The 18,354-nt window shown below is 41.4% G+C and overlaps 2 protein-coding genes across 2 annotated transcripts; both read left to right on the top strand.

Moving 5' to 3' along the window:
* The first annotated feature begins 269 nt into the window (after positions 1 to 269).
* LOC120066638 (ferritin heavy chain A-like) lies at positions 270 to 9,983 on the top strand. Its single transcript, XM_039018069.1, has 3 exons — positions 270 to 684; positions 1,066 to 1,212; positions 9,155 to 9,983. The coding sequence occupies exons 1-3, from the start codon at positions 517 to 519 to the stop codon at positions 9,452 to 9,454; spliced, it is 615 nt and encodes a 204-aa protein (XP_038873997.1). The 5' UTR covers positions 270 to 516; the 3' UTR covers positions 9,455 to 9,983.
* Positions 9,984 to 15,796: 5,813 nt separating this feature from the next.
* On the top strand, positions 15,797 to 17,589 carry LOC120066637 (myoblast determination protein 1 homolog 2-like). The gene is made up of 3 exons (XM_039018068.1): positions 15,797 to 16,324; positions 16,587 to 16,665; positions 16,866 to 17,589. The coding sequence occupies exons 1-3, from the start codon at positions 15,812 to 15,814 to the stop codon at positions 17,090 to 17,092; spliced, it is 819 nt and encodes a 272-aa protein (XP_038873996.1). The 5' UTR covers positions 15,797 to 15,811; the 3' UTR covers positions 17,093 to 17,589.
* Positions 17,590 to 18,354: the final 765 nt, after the last annotated feature.

Below are 18,354 nucleotides of genomic sequence, written 5' to 3'. Positions count from 1 at the left end.
ATTTTTTGACACCCAATTGTGACGCACTGACCAACAGCCCATCCCTTGAATCAAAATGAAGGATTTCGATAGTATGATCACAGTTGGCTTGAGCTACAATTCATGTTCATGCATTAGTCACTGTTCTTGCTGACATGCTCTCTTTCTAACAATGTTCACTCATCGTTGTTTAATTGTAGCCTCCTATTCGTAATTGACGTCGCTCTTCACTTTGATATAGGGCGGTGTGTCGTTCACGCGCACCGGATGAACTTGAGAGGCGGAACGGGAAACGATTTCTCCGTTTCTATTATCCTACACCCCCGCAACCAAAGACTGTATACAACACTTATAGTGTAAGTAGTTGTTTATATTAGGATATATTAATTAAGTATTACACATGCTATCACAAGTGTATGTGAAGGTTTGGGGAGCAGAAAGTGTGTCGTTCAATCGAGATCAGTAGCGATCTACTTTATTTCAGTTGCGCAACAACGGTTGTTGTTACAATCTAACCACCGTCGGGACTTTTTGAACATGGCTGAACCAAGCGGCAAAAGATTGAAGACCAACCTGCCTAACTGTAAAACTCACCGAGCTTTTCTCGGGAGCAGAGTGAAACAGAATCTCCCAGCGGTCGTTGAGGAGAGTTTGTGCGGAGTATCTACATTTATTATGGAGGTCGCTTACATACTTGATGCACTGGTAAGGGCGACCCGACCATCTAGCAATAGGCTGCAACTGCAAGTTACTTGTTTACAAAATTCTATCAGGGTAAATTGAGATGGAGAGACAGGGGAGTAGGAAGGGAGATGGAGAGACAGGGTAGAGGTGGAGGGAAGATGGAGACAGGGGAGTAGGATGGAAAACGGGAGATGTAGGGAAGATGGAGAGACACGGGGAAGAAAGAAAAAGAGGAGGGAGAGGAAGACAAATGGACATCATGAGTTGATTACGTTTACCAAGTAGCCTATGAGAGTCACAATATAAATAAAGTTGTATGCCCTCCAATACAGCAATATATGTCAATAACCGATTTGTACGTGGATCACTCTTACTGGAGGTATTCTGTATTGACTCTTCCAGGCCAAGATATTTGAGCAGGATGACATTGCCTTGCCAAGAATGGCAGCGTTCTTCCACGAGCAGTCTGTGAACGAGCAGGCGAAGGCTGAGGCCATGCTGGACTACCTGTCAGACAGAGGGGGACAGTACTGCAGTAAAGACATCCAGGTAAAGCTGCCCACTCATAGAAATATAATGAACCTCCAGTACACCCATTATAGCATAATTGACCCAAATGGAGACGCCCATTCTACATATTCTAATTCTGTGTGCCCACTGCCAGGGGAGAGGTGATGGGCTCCTAACTCTAGGCACTAAAGCAGGGTTTCCACTAGTTTCCCCAGCCACAAAGTCAAAATTATATTGGAAAACTTTTTGGTCTCAATTTAAGGTTAGGCATAAGTTTAGCAATGTGGTGAGAGTTGAGGTTAGGGTGGAGAATCAGATTTTAAGAAGAAAATGGTAGAAATAGGCAGGGTTTATGACTTTGTGTCTGTGGTAACTAGTGATGACCCTAAAGCAGGGCATGGAAAGGGAAATGGTGATACCTAGTCAGTTGTACAACTGAATGCATTCAACTGAGATGTCTTCCACATTTAACCCAACCCCTCTGAATCAGAAAGGTGCGGGGGGCTGCCTTAATTGACATCCATGTCATCGGCACCCTGAGCAAGGCAGTGAACCCACTGTTCCATGGGTCATGCATGCTGTCATCCTTTCAAATTAGCCTTAAGAAATTGGCACACTGGCCGAGTCCTAATACTCGTACTTGCGTTCTTAATAGTAGGCATTTTGTGTTTTATCGTATGTGAAATTTTGAAAATGAAGTATGCTTTAAATGCCAGGCAGTCATACTCATTTTTGCATTTCATCTAGTATAATTCGCTGCACAATATTGGGGAAGAGAGTCCTCTTCAGATCCACGTGTGTTTGACAGCAACTGATAATCAGCTGATTTTTGAAGTTCAACATGTAGCCTAGATGTAGTGGGCTCACATTAACTAGCTAGCTAACTTGGCTGGTTCATCGTTGCCCATGCGAGGAAGTTAGACTAGCAAGTCTTTTAGCTAGCTAGCCTAGTATAGGACATTGCTGTGAAGTAGCAGAGAGAACACTATGACTTGGGTGGCTGGACACTTTGACAATTTTTAGGGCCTTCCTCTGGTCCCGCCTTATATAGAGGTCCTGGATGGCAGGGAGCTCGGCCCCAGTGATGTACTGGGCCGTAGGCACTAGCCTCTGTAGTGCCTTGCGGTCGGATGCCAAGCAGGTGCCATACCAAGCGGTGATGCAGCCAGTCAAGATGCTCTCAATGGTGCAGCTGTAGAACCTTTTGAGGATCTGAAGGCCCATGCCAAATCTTTTCAGGGGGAAGAGGCGTAGTCGTGTCCCCTTCACGACTGTGTTGGCATGTTTAGACCATGATAGAACGTTAGTGATATGGACACCAAGGAACTTTCTAACTTAGCTGGTTCATTGTTGCCCATGCAAGGAAGTTAGGCTAGCAAGCATTTTAGCCAGCTAGCTTAGTCTAGGACATCAAAAACTACAAGCGTGTGTAGCCTACTATTCGTAATTGACGTCATAGACTGTTTTGCCAACATGAAAGAGAGATGGATGGCATTGGCGTTCATCTACTCTACAAGTAGGGTGAGTCAAAAACATGTTTTTTCCTAATTGCGCACGCACACAGAAATCAGTACCATGGAGAGCCACATTATATTTATTTCATGTTGATTGGACTGAATTGTTTTTGGTATCTTTTAAGTTTGTTTTCACTGTATTAGACAAAGCATATACTGTATAATCTAGTTGATTTGAGGATGTTTAAGTTGAAATAGTGCTGGAATAGCGGAGGCAGTGCTCCTGTTTCTTTGTGCTGACTTGCTGTGGTTCTAAATCAGTAGTTGCTTAGTAAACTGTCAAACATTAACTTGCTTGATCATGTCGTTAACAACAGGTGAAAACGTTTGTTACATACAATATTTGCTTTGTCTACTTCACCGGATGTTGCTTTCCGGTTTTGTGATGAATCAAAACACCTATGTGAGAATGCTGATAATTGACTACAGCTCCATGTTCAACACCATAGTGCCCTGTTGTATTCGGCGTATGTGACAAATACAATTTGGATTGAATCAAATGTGTGTGTGGTTGAATTTATTCCTGCAAGTTTCTGGACATTTCTGGGGGGAATGGCCCTAGCCCTCACCCTCTGATCCAACAGGTCCCAGACGTGCTCAATGGGATTGAGATCCGGGCTCTTCGCTGGCCATGGCAGAACACTGACATTCCTGTCATGCAGGAAATCACGCACAGAATGAGCAGTATGGCTGGTGGCATTGTCATGCTGGAGGGTCATGTCAGAATGAGCCTGCAGGAAGGGTACCACATGAGGGAGGAGGATGTCTTCCCTGTAACGCACAGCGTTGAGATTGCCTGCAATGACAACAAGCTCTGTCCAATTGTGCGTTCCTGGTGTAACTCGGCAGTGGTTGTTGCCATCCTGTACCTGTCCCGCAGGTGTGATGTTCGGTTGTACCAATCCTGTGCAGGTGTTGTTACATGTGTTTTGCCACGATCAGCTGTCCGTCCTGTCTCCCTGAAGCGCTGTCTTAGGCGTCTCACAGTACGGACATTGCAACTTATTGCCCTGGCCACATCTGCAGTCCTCATGCCTCCTTGCAGCATGCTTAAGGCACGTTCACGCAGATGAGCAGGGACCCTGGACATCTTTCTTTTTTTTCTTTTTTTCAGAGTCAGTAGAAAGGCCTCTTTAGTGTCCTAAGTTTTCATAACTGTGACCTTAATTGCCTACTGTCTGTAAGCTGTTAGTATCTTATCGACTGTTCCACAGGTGCATGTTCATTAATTGTTTATGGTTCATTTAACAAGCATGGGAAACAGTGTTTAAACCCTTTACAATGAAGATCTGTGAAGTTATTTGGATTTTTACAAATTATCTTTGAAAGACAGGGTCCTGAAAAAGGGACGTTTCTTTTTTTGCTGAGTTTATGAACTAGGGCTGATAGAGTTAATGTGTTTTTAAAATTTCTGTGCATCAATTTTTTGCATTCAAAATACAGAAAATATCCAAAATACATAATAAATTGTGCTTCATCAATCTACCTGATTTTGATGACTGTTGGACAAAATCAAGATGTCAATTTTCTTGTAATGCTTTTTGTAGAAAAATCTTAATTTACAGCTCAATTTTAGCAAATTCAAAATTTGCGATTAATCGTGATTAATCATGGCAAATCCTGTGATTAACTCAATGTTTTGAGTGTGATACAATTACTGTAGTAACTCTGAGCAAATACATAGATCAGGATCTACAAGTCCCTACTCTGCACTAATGCAACATGCAACTATACAGTATATGAATGGTATAAAGCATCAAACACACCAAGGATACTGTTCTTAGCAGCTCTGCCGAAAGTGTCTGCATTCAACTTTTTGTTGTTGACATAGCACAGCTCAACTGGCGATATGCCTTGTTAAAATACTCCAGACCACAAGTTGGCAGTACCTTTCTTAAGATATGTTTGGCTTGTGCCTGTTGTAGATAACTAAGGTTAGGTAACTAGCAAGCTCATTTCCAATGGGAACAAATGAGTCATAGTGGGCAAAACAAGCAAGTAGGGGGGGCAGAGCCAACCATGAGCTAGCAAGAGCCTATTGGTGTGTTCTGGCATGTGTTTTAGTAAAGTCTACAAAACTTAGTCCACTCTGTTCGTAACAGATTCTAGTTTTGGGAACTGAAAACTGTATTGAGAACATTTGCAGAATGTCGGGCAAAATCCATCTCGTTCCATCTTCCCCCATTGCCGGGCACTGGACTTCCTCTCACCACCATATTTGGTAGTGAGTGGAAATGCCAAGCAGATGCATCACATTTATACATCTAGTGAAATATCTGTATCATTGTTCTATCTGTGCTAATGTTGTTGCTAGCTAGCCAGATGGCCACAACTAGATAACTAGCATAGCTAGCAACATTATAATTCAATCACAATGGATTCATTTTTTAATTAAGCAGCTGCCTGTTAGCTGCTGAGAGTCAGTGGAGCAGCTAGCAAGCTATGTTGTGCTAACTGGCAAATGTCGATGCTAACTGTTTAGCACATCATCAAACCTAAAACTCAAGCTATATGTAAAATATGTAAAGACTTGCTATAGAAAACAAAAAGTATAATGCAGCCTTATTGTTTTAGTTGGAACAATTCTGATGAAAAGGCTGTGGACTACACTGGGAAAATTGCTTTCTGATTTCGGTACCAGGTCGGTACGTAGCAGGTACGTATTGTGTTTTTGCAAGAGAAGGAACGGCCTCCTAATGTGCTATGAACCTATCGGTCGTCAGTTTTCTCAGTGTGTCTGACCTTTAACAATTAATGGCACGCTGCCTGTCAAGATTAGCGGCAACCTTAATGTAAACTCACTCACTTTTGTACATCGCCTTGGTCCGTACAATTGACCTTATTTTTGCGGCCAAAAAAACGTAATACTTCCAGATCAACTGTAATATCAATACAAATGTCAAGCACAATTTCTCCCCTTTCCAACAAAATTAATGACGATACCTTCATGATGCCCATCTCTGCATAATTCAACAAGGCAATGAGCTCCGTCGGGTCTTTTTTTAAAATGTTGGGTGGGGAGCGAAGGCTACGAAGTGATCTTGAAAGGGGGAAATATGCTGTGTGAAGAAACAGTTTTTTTCACCCGATTTGTCCAACTAATCAACTTTAAAATGTAAATAAAACATAGAGTTTATGTAATGTCTCATCACATACCTGTTTGAAGGTTTGTGTCGAATTTGAAGAGGGGTTTAGGGCTGCGCTAACGTTAGCCTGACAAGTGAACTGCAGCTGTTCCGGCTTTTGAGTGTCATGATGGCTCGCAGTAATGACGTGCAACGAAATGCAATTGGCACCCTAGTCATTAAATATTAGTTTAATATTAGCAATAATTATATTAATTTAGACAAATTATGAATAATGAAGTTGTCTTACAAGTATATATGGTTAAGCATGATTTTAATCTGCGAGAGAAGGGCTACCCCTGGTGGAAAGAGGCTGTACGGCACAAAATGAGTTGCAAGTGACACGTCACGATGTAACGTACAGCGTCAGAGGGGTCCGTTTTTTTATATTTTCTCCAATACTGTTAGACCATTACCATGTCAATCAATGCTGACTCGAAACGTAGTTCACACCCTGGATTTTGATGCCAACACAGTCACTACAGTCCCATTCGTTTTCATTGCAGTCTCGTTTGAATGTCGCGGTTACGCACATTTGTACGGAATGGGGTGAGTTTATGTTAATTATTCCTAAAGTCCTTGTGTTGCAACGTAATACCTATAGGATCTGCTACATACCTTTCAGAGATGGTGTTTTGGTTGGTGTTGGGGCTCCTTGGGGCTAGAGATAAGGGGTTGTGAGTGGACTGGACAGGATAGGGAAATCTGAGGCCAAGGGGGATGGGGGGGTTAAACCCCAACCTTGGGGCTTTGCCTGGGGCTCAGGCCTAATGCCTGTCAGGGTGTACATTTCCCCTGAATTCCGGAAAATTGGGGAGATTAATGCGCAGGCGGAAGGACAGTGCATTAATTGTGTTTCCAGATGTACGGGGTGATGTTGCCACTTTAGTTTTTCTTTCTGCCTCCTCTAGTTTTACGAGTCATGTAAAATAGAACCTGTGTGGGACTGCTAAGGGGTCCATCATCAGCAATTTGGGACACCTTGTTATCCATTTGATCAGTGAGGGCAAATGATATGTCCTGAACAAGTCTATTTGTCAGTTCTAATATTATTAAGATGTGTATTCAATTCTGCAATAATAGATGACTTTGGTTGGAGTTTGGGAAAAAACAGTAGGCCCTTTTTTTCCTTCTTATTATTTTTTTTTACAGTTTGGACAGAATCATTTTCATAAAGATTATAGCTAAAATAGGTTTAAGAAACGATTAAAGTTACAATATGTAACTTTTTGGGCGACCCGACCAAATTCACATGGAAATGTGTGTTATACAGTGGCATTTTTCCTATTTTGTTGCCTTACAACCTGGAATTAAAATGGATTTTTGGGGGGTTTGTATAATTTGATTTACACAACATGCGTACCACTTTGAAGATGCAAAATGTTTTTATTGGGAAACAAACAAGAAATAAGACAAAAAAACAGAACTTGAGCATGCATAACTATTCACCCCCCCAAAGTCAATACTTTGCAGAGCCACATTTTGCAGTAATTACAGCTGCAAGTCTCTTTGGGTATGTCTCTAAGCTTGGCACATCTAGCCACTGGGATGTTTGCCCATTCTTCAAGGCAAAACTGCTCCAGCTCCTTCAAGTTGGATGGGTTCTGCCGGTGTACAGCAATCTATAAATCATACCACAGATTCTCAATTGGATTGAGGTCTGGGCTTTGACTAGGCCATTCCAAGACATTTAAATGTTTCCCCTTAAACCCCTCGAGTGTAGCTTTAGCAGTATGCTTAGGGTCATTGTCCTGCTGGAATGTGAACCTCCGTCCCAGTCTCAAATCTCTGGAAGACTGAAACTGATTTCCCTCAAGAATTTCCCTGTATTTAGCGACATCCATCATTCCTTAAATTCTGGCCAGTTTCCCAGTTCCTGCTGATGGAAAAACATCCCCACAGCATGGCGCTGCCACCACCATGCTTCACTGTGGGGATGGTGTTCTCGGGGTGATGAGAGGTGGTTGGGTTTGCGCCAGACATAGCGTTTTCCTTGATGGCCAAAAAGCAAAATTTTTGTCTCATCTGACCAGAGTACCTTCTTCCTTATGTTTGGGGAGTCTCCCACATGCCTTTTGGCGAACACCAAATGTGTTTGCTTATTTTTTTCTTCAAGCAATGTTTTTTTTCTGGACACTCTTCTGTAAAGCCCAGCTCTGTGGAGTGTACGGCTGAAAGTGGTCCTATGGACAGATACTCCAATCTCCGCTGTGGAGCTTTGCAGCTCCTTCAGGGTTATCTTTGGTCTCTTTGTTGCCTCTCTGATTAATGCTCTCCTTGCCTGGTCCGTGAGTTTTGGTGGGCGGACCTCTCTTGGCAGGTTTGTTGTGGTGCCATATTCTTTCAATTTTTTTATAATGGATTTAATGGTGCTCCGTGGGATGTTCAAAGTTTCTGACATTTTTTTATAACCCAACCCTGATCTGTACTTCTGCACAACTTTGTCCATGACCTGTTTGGAGAGCTCCTTGGTATTCATGGTGCCGCTTGCTTGGTGGTGCCGCTTGCTTGGTGGTGTTGCAGATGACTCGGGGGGCCTTTCAGAACAGGTGTATATATACTGAGATCATGTGACAGATCATGTGACACTTAGATTTCACACAGGTGGACTTTATTTAACTAATAATGTGATTTCTGAAGGTAATTGGTTGCACCAGATGTTATTTAGGGGCTTTATAGCAAAGGAGGTGAGTACATACTGTATGCACGCACCACTTTTCTTTTTTTTCTTTTTTGTAGAATTTTTTTAAACATGTCATTTTTTTTCATTTCACTTCACCAATTTGGACTATTTTGTGTATGTCCAATATATGAAATCCAAATAAAAATCAATTTAAATTACAGGTTGTTATGCAACAAAATAGGAAAAATGCCAAGGGGGATTAATACTTTTGCAAGGCACTGTACATCTGTCATTCTCATTAAAAGCAAGCCTGAGAAACGGTAGATCTGTTCAAAGTGCGCTATTTCTATGCTTCCCGTTCATAAGTTTCGTTTTTGCATCTTTTACTTTTGGTTTTGTACACCAGCTTCAAACAACTGAAAATACAATATTTGTTGTTTTTTTAAATATATTTCACAGCAGTTTAGATAGTACAATTATTATCTACACTGTACATTGCTTGTTTTGTCACAAAAACTGAAATTAGGCAAACTATTAGAATTTTCTGAAAAGGTGGAACGATTTTAAAGTACTATTTATTACAAGTTAAAAAAATAATGTTATCCTTCAATGCTGTCTATGTAACATTTAGGTTATTTAGCAGATGTTTTATCCAGAGCGACTTAGTCAGTGCATTCTAATGGCGGTCTTTGTGTGTGTGTGCTGTCTTTCTCCCCCAGAGGCCTAGCTGTGAGGTGTGTGCGGTGATCCCCGCCCTGGAGCTGATGCTGGGCCAGTGGAAGGAGGAGATGGCCGTGATGGTGGAGCTCAGCCAGTTGTCCAAGGAGCACAGCGACTCGCACTCCGCCAGTGTGGTCAAGAGCCGCTTCCTGGGGCCGCTGGTGCCCCGTGTCAAACTGCTGGGAGACCTGCTGACCAACGCACGTAGGGTGGGCTGCACCAGCGACCGCTCGGGGGGCTTCGGGGAGTACCTCATCGACCAGCTGCAGGAGGAGTTGACCAACGTCTCCAGTAGATAAATCACTCAGTAGTTTATATTAAAGAAAACTACTTTGCGAGTTCGACTCTCAAAACAAGCCTCTCCTGTCAGTGTTTTATGGCCACCTATATTCTATTATTGCTCGTCGGTAAGGCCAATGTATTGTAGAAGACACTCCCTAGTCCTACATAACTTGCTAGCTCCTCAATAGAAATGATTGAAACTGAAAAAACAAGGGGAATAATTTGAGGCGTATGGCTTAGTTACAACTAGGTTTATTCTGAACCAAGCTGTAGCACTTCTTCTTAATTCCTGTTTGCATTTCTGCACAATTTGTTTAAATGTTTGGTGTGTTCGAGAGAGGGCAACATCTTGAATCCAGTATTTTAAGTTCTAAAATACATGTATTCAAAAAGAATGAATACATATATTATGCACTAGATTTGGGCATTTAAAAGGGCACACTTTATCATGTACAGTGCCTTCGGAAAGGACCCCTTTACTTTTTCAACATTTTGTTGTGTTACAGCCTTATTCTAAAATGGATTAAATCGTTGTTTTCCCTCAATCTACACACAATACACCATAATGACAAAGCAAAAACAGTTTTTTTTACATTTTTGCTAATTTATTCAAAATAAAAAATGGAAATATCACATTTACATAAGTTTTCAGACCCTTTACTCAGTACTTTGTTTAAGCACCTTTGGCAGCGATTACAGCCCCGACTCTTCTTGGGTATGACGCTACAAGCTTGGCACAGCTATATTTGGGTAGTTTCTCCATTTCTTCTCTGACGATCCTCTGAAGCTCTGTCAGGTTGCATGGGGAGCTTTGCTGCACAGCTATTTTCAGTTCTCTCCAGAGATGTTCGATCGGGTTAAAGTCCGGGCTCTGGCTGGGACACTCAAGGACATTCAGAGACTTGTGCTGAAGCAACTCCTGCATTGTCTTGGCTGTGTGCTTAGGGTCATTGTCCGGTTGGAAGGTGAACCTTCACCCCAGTCTGAGGTCCTGAGCACTCTGGAGCAGGTTTTCATTAAGGATTTCTCTGTGCTTTGCTCTCTTCATCTTTGCCTCGATCCTGACTAGTCTCCCAGTCCCTCCCGCTGAAAACCATCCCCAAAGCATGATGCTGCCACCACCATGCTTCACCATAGGGATAGTTCCATGTTTCCTCCAGATGTGATGATTGGCATTCAGGCCAAAGAGTTAAATCTTGGTTTCATCAGACCAGAGAATCTTCTTTCTCATGATCTGAGACTCTTTAGGTGCCTTTTTGGCAAACTCCAAGCGGGCTGTCATGTACCTTTTACTGAGGAGTGGCTTCCGTCTGGTCACTCTACCATAAAGGCCTGATTGGTGGAGTGCTGCAGAGATGGTTGTCCTTCTGGAAGGTTCTCCCATCCCCACAGAGGAGCTCTAGAGTTTTGTCAGAGTGACCATCGGGTTCTTAGTCACCTCCCTAACCAAGACCCTTATCCTCGGATTGCTCAGTTTGGCCGGGCGGCCAGCTCTAGGAAGAGTCTTGGTGGTTCCAAACCTCTCACATTTAAGAATGATGGAGGCCACTGTGTTCTTGGGGACCTTCAATGCTGCAGAAATGTTTTGGTACCCTTCCCCAGATCTGTGCCTCGACACAATCCTGTCCCGGAGCTCTACGGACAATTCCTTCGACGTCATGGTTTGGTTTTTGCTCTGACATGCACTGTAAACTGTGGGACCTCATATAGAAATCATGTCCAATCAGTTGAATTTACCACAGGTCGACTTCAATCAAGTTGTAGAAACATCTCAAGGATGATCAATGGAAACAGGATGCACCTGATTTCAATTTTGAGTCACATAGCAAAGGGTCTGAATACTTATTTAAAAATATATTTTTAGTGGAATAAATTTGCAAACATTTCTAAAAACCTGTGTTCCCTCTGTCATTATGGGGTGTTTTGTGTAGATTGCTGAGGAAATATTTGTATTTAATCCATTTCAGAGTAAGGCTGTAAAATTACAAAATGTGGAAAAAGTCAAGGGGTCTGAATACTTCCCGAAGGCACTGTATGTATTCCATAAGCAAAGTTGATGTGGTGTTGTGGTGTTGCATGAATTGAGTGATAACAATGTGACAATCAAAGCTGAAGGCAAAGTACTTGAAATACTGTAAATATCTGGATTGACACACCTCGCTATGTTATATGGCTTATAATGGTATTTCTGTATTCAGTATTTTACAAAGAGGTTACTCTCATAAGAAATTATGGGTTGATGTATAATGGGATATTGTTTGGGAATGGTCTCATCTGTACACTTTGTTTCTAAAAAACCTATTGCCTTTACCTACTATACAGATTAAATATACACTGCCCCTCTTCATCACATACAGTACAATGTTACAACAATATGTCTACCTTTTGAAATAAAGTTTTAGAATAATTTCTGAGCAGTCTCTTTTTCTCTATGGCTGAGTGTTTGATTTAACACTTTCAAGTAATATTTGTCTTCATAGTGACTTCAGTGTCCTGATTGTCAAAAGATTCTTATTGATTCGCTGATCCTCAACACAGGGGCCCCACAAGGGTGTGTGCTCAGCCCCCTCCAGTACTCCCTGTTCACCCAGGACTGCGTGGCCACGCACAACTCCAACTCAATCATCAAGTTTGTAGACGACACAACAGTAGTAGGCCTGATTACCAATAATGACAAGACAGCCTACGGGGAGGAGGTGAGGGCCCTGGGAGAGTGGTGCCAGGAAAAATAATCTCTCACTCAAAGTCAACAAAACAAAGGAGATGATCGTGGACTTCAGGAAACAGAGGGAGCACTCCCCTATCCACATCGATGTTACCGCAGTGGAGAAGGTGGAAAGCTTCAAGATCCTCGGTATCCACATCACTGACAATCTGAAATTGTTAATCAAGGACGTCAACCACCGAGCTATGGCCTGTTCACCCCTCTATCATCCAGAAGGCGAGGTCAGTACAGGTGCATCAAAGCTGGGACCGAGAGACTGAAAAACAGCTTCTATCTTAAGGGCCATCAGACTGTTAAATAACCATCACTAGCCTGGCTTCCACCCGGTTACGCTACCCTGCACCTTAGAGGCTGCTGCCCTATATACATAGACTTGGAATCACTGGCCACTTTAATAATGGAACACGAGTCACTTTAGTAATGTTTGAATAATGTTTACATACTGCTTTACTCATCTCATATGTACAGTTGAAGTCGGAAGTTTACATACACTTAGGTTGGAGTCAATTAAACTCGTTTTTCAACCAATCCACAAATTTCTTGTTAACGATCTATAGTTTTGGCAAGTCGGTTAGGAGATCTACTTTGTGGATTGGTTGAAAAACAAGTAATTTTTCCAACAATTGTTTACAGACAGATTATTTCACTTATAATTCACTGTATCACAATTCCAGTGGGTCAGAAGTTTTCATACTCTAAGTTGACTGTGCCTTTAAACAGCTTGGAAAATTCCAGAAAATTATGTCATGACTTTAGAAGCTTCTGATAGGCTAATTGACATCATTTGAGTCAATTGAAGGTGTACCTGTGGATGTATTTCAAGGCCTACCTTCAAACTCAGTGCCTCTTTGCTTGACATCATGGGAAAATCAAAGGACATCAGCCAAGACCTCAGAAAAAAAATTGTAGACCTCCACAAGTCTGGTTCATCGTTGGGGGCAATTTCCAAACGCCTGAAGGTACCACGTTCATCTGTACAAACAATAGAACGCAAGTATAAACACCATGGGACCACGCAGCCGTCATACCGCTCAGGAAGGAGACGCGTTCTGTCTCCTAGAGATTAACGTACTCCACAGTAAAACGAGTCCTATATCGACATAATCTGAAAGGCTGCTCCAAAACCGCAATGAAAGCCAGACTACTGTTTGCAACTGCACATGGGGACAAAGATCGTACTTTTTGGAGAAATGTCCTCTGGTCTGATGAAATAAAAATAGAACTGTTTGGCCATTATGTTAGTAGGAAAAAGGGGGATGCTTGAAAGCCGAAGAACACCATCCTAACCGTGATGCACGGGGGTGGCTGCATTATGTTTTGGGGGCGTGCTTTGCTGCAGGAGGGACTGGTGCACTTCACAAAATAGATGGCATCATGAGGGAGGAAAATGATGTGGATATATTGAAGCAACATCTCAAGACATCAGTCAGGAAGTTAAAGCTTGGTCGCAAATGGGTCTTGCAAATGGACAATGACCCCAAGCATACTTCCAAATTTGTGGCAAATTGGCTTAAGGACAACAAAGTCAAGGTATTAGAGTGGCCATCACAAAGCCCTGACCTCAATCCCATAGAACATGTGTGGGCAGAACTGAAAAAGTGTGTGCGAGCAAGGAGGCCTACAAACCTGACTCAGTTACACCAGCTCTGTCAGGAGGAATGGTCCAAAATTCACCCAACTTATTGTGGGAAGCTGGTGGTGGAAGGCTACCCGAAACGTTTGACCCAAGTTAAACAATTTAAAGGCAATGCTACCAAATACTAATTGAGTGTATGTAAACTTCTGACCCACTGGAAATGTGATGAAAGAAATAAAAGCTGAAATAAATCATTCTTTCTACTATTATTCTGACATTTCACATTCTTAAAATAAATTGGTGATCCTAACTGACCTAAGACAGGGAATTTTTCCTATGATTAAATGTCATGAATTGTGAAAAACTGAGTTTAAATGTATTTGGCTAAAGTGTATGTAAACTTCTGACTTGTATGTAAACTTCTGAACTGTATATATTGTATTCTATTCTACTGTAGTTTAGTCAATGCCACTCCAACATTGCTTTACTAATTTATATATTTTATATGTTTTTATATATTTATATATTTCTTAATTCTATTATTTTACTTTTAGATGTGTCTCTATTGTTGTGAATCATTTTTAGATACTACTGCACTTTTGGAGCTAGGAACATAACCATTTCACTACACCCGCAATAACATATGCTAAATAGGTGTATGCGACCAATACAATTTGATTTGATTTGATTGTTGGAGGAGTTTTGCATGGGATGCCAACACTGGTTTAATCAACTCACTATCGCCATCTAGTGATTCTCACCTATAACATAATATTGTCAGGTTTTCAAGAAGTAGGCGTGTAGTGGCCTCATATTCTCCAATAGACCTACCTGTCTAAAACATTTACACTTTAGGTAGCAGCAGCATTTACAGCCAAGAGAGCATTTTGTTGTTAGAAAGGTACATTGCGTTTAAAACAAACTGGTCTGCCTGATTATTTCTAAAGCAGCATGCACATTGGATAATGAATATATCTGAAGGCTATAGATTAGAATAATAATTTGGTGGATGCTTATATTTGCCCTGTTTCACACGTGAATTAAAAAAAATATATAATATCCCAACTCCCCCTGAGACACCCGGGGTCACGGCCAGGGTCAGCCATTATCAACAGCAGCCCTGGAGCTATTAGGGTTAAGTGCCTTGCTCAAGGGCACATCAACATATGTATTTATTTATTTTTTGGCTTGGGTATTCGAACTATCAACATTTTGGCTACTTGCCTAATGCTGCAACCGCTATAGGCTAACTGCCACTGCCGAAGGTAATAGCGTGTGCAAGAGAATAAGTACTGATATCATTAGGCCAACTTGGGTTCAGAAACTCTTAGAAACAAATTGTTGTGACATCCGTTTGAGCCGATAGGCTATAGGGACATTAGAGAAACTTGTGCATAATAGAATGATATTTTTAGACAGGTTATGGCTATATGAAAGGGAATAGAATAGAATAGAATTAGCCTATTTGATTTATTCCAGAAGGAACTTCAGTAACAGCATAACATTCTAGTAACAGGACTACATAGAATCATACCGATAATACAGCTAAGCACCAAAATATAAAAATGTAATCTGTAAATTATATTTATGAAAAACGAATGAAAAGTGAATTGATTGCGGTGATTTATTTTTCTCTAGTGTCAGAGCTTTTAAAAATATCAGTATGACTGTTTTCAAACGAATAATAGGCCTCGATCTCTATGTTATTATAGGGACAGTTATGAGAAATTGTTCACTAATTAGCGTGAAGTTGTAAACCCCTCCCTAAGCACCCATTCCGCGCGATCATTGGCCAATCCAGGGAGTTGTCAGAAATGCAGAGCACTCCCCTAACTCTAACACCAAGGATAAAAGCTTGTTCGATCCACAGCATCAGCAACAGTTTGCAGGGTGCATTAGGATAGAGGTTGGGGAAAGATAACCACATTCCTACACTAAAACCTAACCATAATTTTAAGGATACTTTTACTTTTTTGCCCAAAGTTTCTGGTAACCTAGAACGTTTGTAACAAATACAGAGCCAGGAGAACAATTGTTACAAAGTTGGTATTGGAATTTGACAGTTAGATAGAGATGGAGTTGTCGGATATTTCGTTCCCTATCACCTCCGCTGATGACTTTTATGACGACCCGTGCTTCAACACCAGCGACATGCATTTCTTCGAAGACATGGACCCCCGGTTAGTTCATGTTGGTCTCCTCAAGCCAGACGACCATCATCATAACGAAGACGAGCACATCAGGGCCCCAAGCGGGCACCACCAAGCCGGTAGGTGCCTCCTCTGGGCATGCAAAGCCTGCAAGAGGAAAACCACCAACACCGACCGGAGGAAGGCTGCTACCATGCGGGAGAGGAGGAGACTGGGCAAGGTCAACGACGCCTTCGAGAACCTGAAGAGATGTACGTCGAACAACCCCAATCAGAGGCTTCCAAAGGTGGAGATCCTGAGAAATGCCATCAGCTACATCGAGTCTCTGCAGTCTCTGCTCAGGGGCCAGGACGGCGAAAACTACTACCCTTCGCTGGAGCACTACAACGGGGACTCTGACGCATCCAGCCCACGGTCCAACTGCTCTGATGGAATGGTGAGTTGGTGCATCTTGACCTCAGTGTCTATGGGCATGTCCACTGGATTTCGGTCGTTCTTTATTACATAAAACGTATACATACATTTAGTAGACCTATTCCATTTTATTTGTATATATCATTTTGGATTGAGGTCTATAGTATGATATGTTGATTTATAGGTCTTTGGTTTGACATATCATTCCAAAAGTTGACAGAGCACAAAATGTGATATTGTATTGCTCGAATTCTTAATAATGTCATCTTTTTTTTTTTATCCAGATGGACTATAATGGCCCGGCGTGCACGTCCGCAAGACGAAGCAGCTATGAAAGCTCTTATTTCGCGGAGACTCCAAATGGTAAGTTTCTATTTAGTGTTATATTATTGTGACTTGTTATAGGCCCAGACCTTTATTATACGGTTTTAAAAGAACCGTTATTCAGCAGCAGCTCTTCTTCAGTAGCCCAAAGTTCAAGACTCAAGACAGACAGTATTTGACATTTAGACAACGCTACTAGTTCATTGTTGTCTCTGATGTTTTCTTCGCCTTTGTTACAGCTGATGCCAGAAGCAAAAAGAACGCAGTCATCTCCAGCTTGGATTGTCTATCCAGCATCGTGGAGAGAATCTCAACAGACACGTCCGCGTGCACTATGTTATCAGTTCAGGAGGGTAGCCCCTGCTCTCCCCAAGAGGGATCTATCCTGAGCGAGACAGGGGCAACCGTGCCGTCACCGACCAAGTGCCCACAGCCCTCCCATGACCCCATCTACCAAGTGCTATGAAAAGACAGTGATAGTATATGGCTACATTCATGAAATGAATCGATTCATGTAAAATGAAGAAAACAACGAACGAACAGGGTTGCAGAATGTTGCTGTACTATAAGAATAGGATGGCAAAGTTGCCTTTCCTTCCTTTAATAGAACGTTTTAAATTCTTTGAAATTCAATCATTGGCATCCCATGGGTCACGTTTTATAAGATATAATTTACCGATTTATTTATGTAAATGTAATCGTATTTTAAATATTTGACCAGTTTCTTTCCCTTGCCATTTTAATTGTTGATGACAATAGAGGACCATTTTTGTATAGGTCTATGTGTAAATAAGAGGTGAAACGAAAAAAGCTTTTTAATGTATTTAATGTTGCCTGTTTATATTCAGGAGCGCGTGGTTTGTTTGTTGTGAGAAATGTTTAACTTTATATTTATACATCTTAAAATTTGTGAAAGTCGTTCGATGTTATTATAAATAAATGACTATGACTATTTATACAAAACATGATTCATCATTTACTCTATTGCTTTGCCAAGATAACTGAATGTGTTTTGCCTGGTATATTTAACCTGATGAACAAAGATTATAATGACATATTGAAATTCTAAAATATCTTCAAAATACTGAAGCATATTATACTGTATTAAGCACATTATATTATAATATTAGGCCTATTGTAAATTTGATCATTTCTCGCGATTTATACTGGATCCACATAATTTAAAAAATATATATAATAATTCACATCCATTTGATTGCAAAATAAAACGAAATAAAGAACACAATAGCATATGATCAGACATAAATTATTTGTATACTTACTCCATGTCATATGTAACGTCTCAACGCATTAACTATGATGGAAAGATGATGGTTTCTAAAGTATTCATGTTTCTTCCAAGCAGAAGACAACTGCATTGGAGCAGATGTATTAAAAACATTCCCTGTATGACTATATATTAAGAAACACCTAACTTTACAAGACACACACTACTCCTTTCCACAACAGCAGCAATTACAAATTCCAAGGGTACATCGTGAGGTTGGAGTAAGATCTTTCAGATACAAAGGCCCAGCTGGGCTCCCGAGTGGCGCAGAGGTCTAAGGCACTGCATCTCAGTGCTAGAGGCGTCACTACAGACACTACAGGCTGTATCACAACCGGCCGTGATTGGGAGTCCCATAGGGCGGCGCACAATTGGCTCGGCGTCGTCCGCCTTTGGCCGGAGTAGGCCGTCATTGTAAATAATAATTTATTCTCAACTGA

The sequence above is a fragment of the Salvelinus namaycush genome, chromosome 21 (genome assembly GCF_016432855.1).
Source record: "Salvelinus namaycush isolate Seneca chromosome 21, SaNama_1.0, whole genome shotgun sequence".
Lineage (NCBI taxonomy): Eukaryota > Metazoa > Chordata > Actinopteri > Salmoniformes > Salmonidae > Salvelinus > Salvelinus namaycush.
Note: the sequence above shows the minus strand (reverse complement) of the source record. Positions and strands in the feature narration are given on the sequence as shown.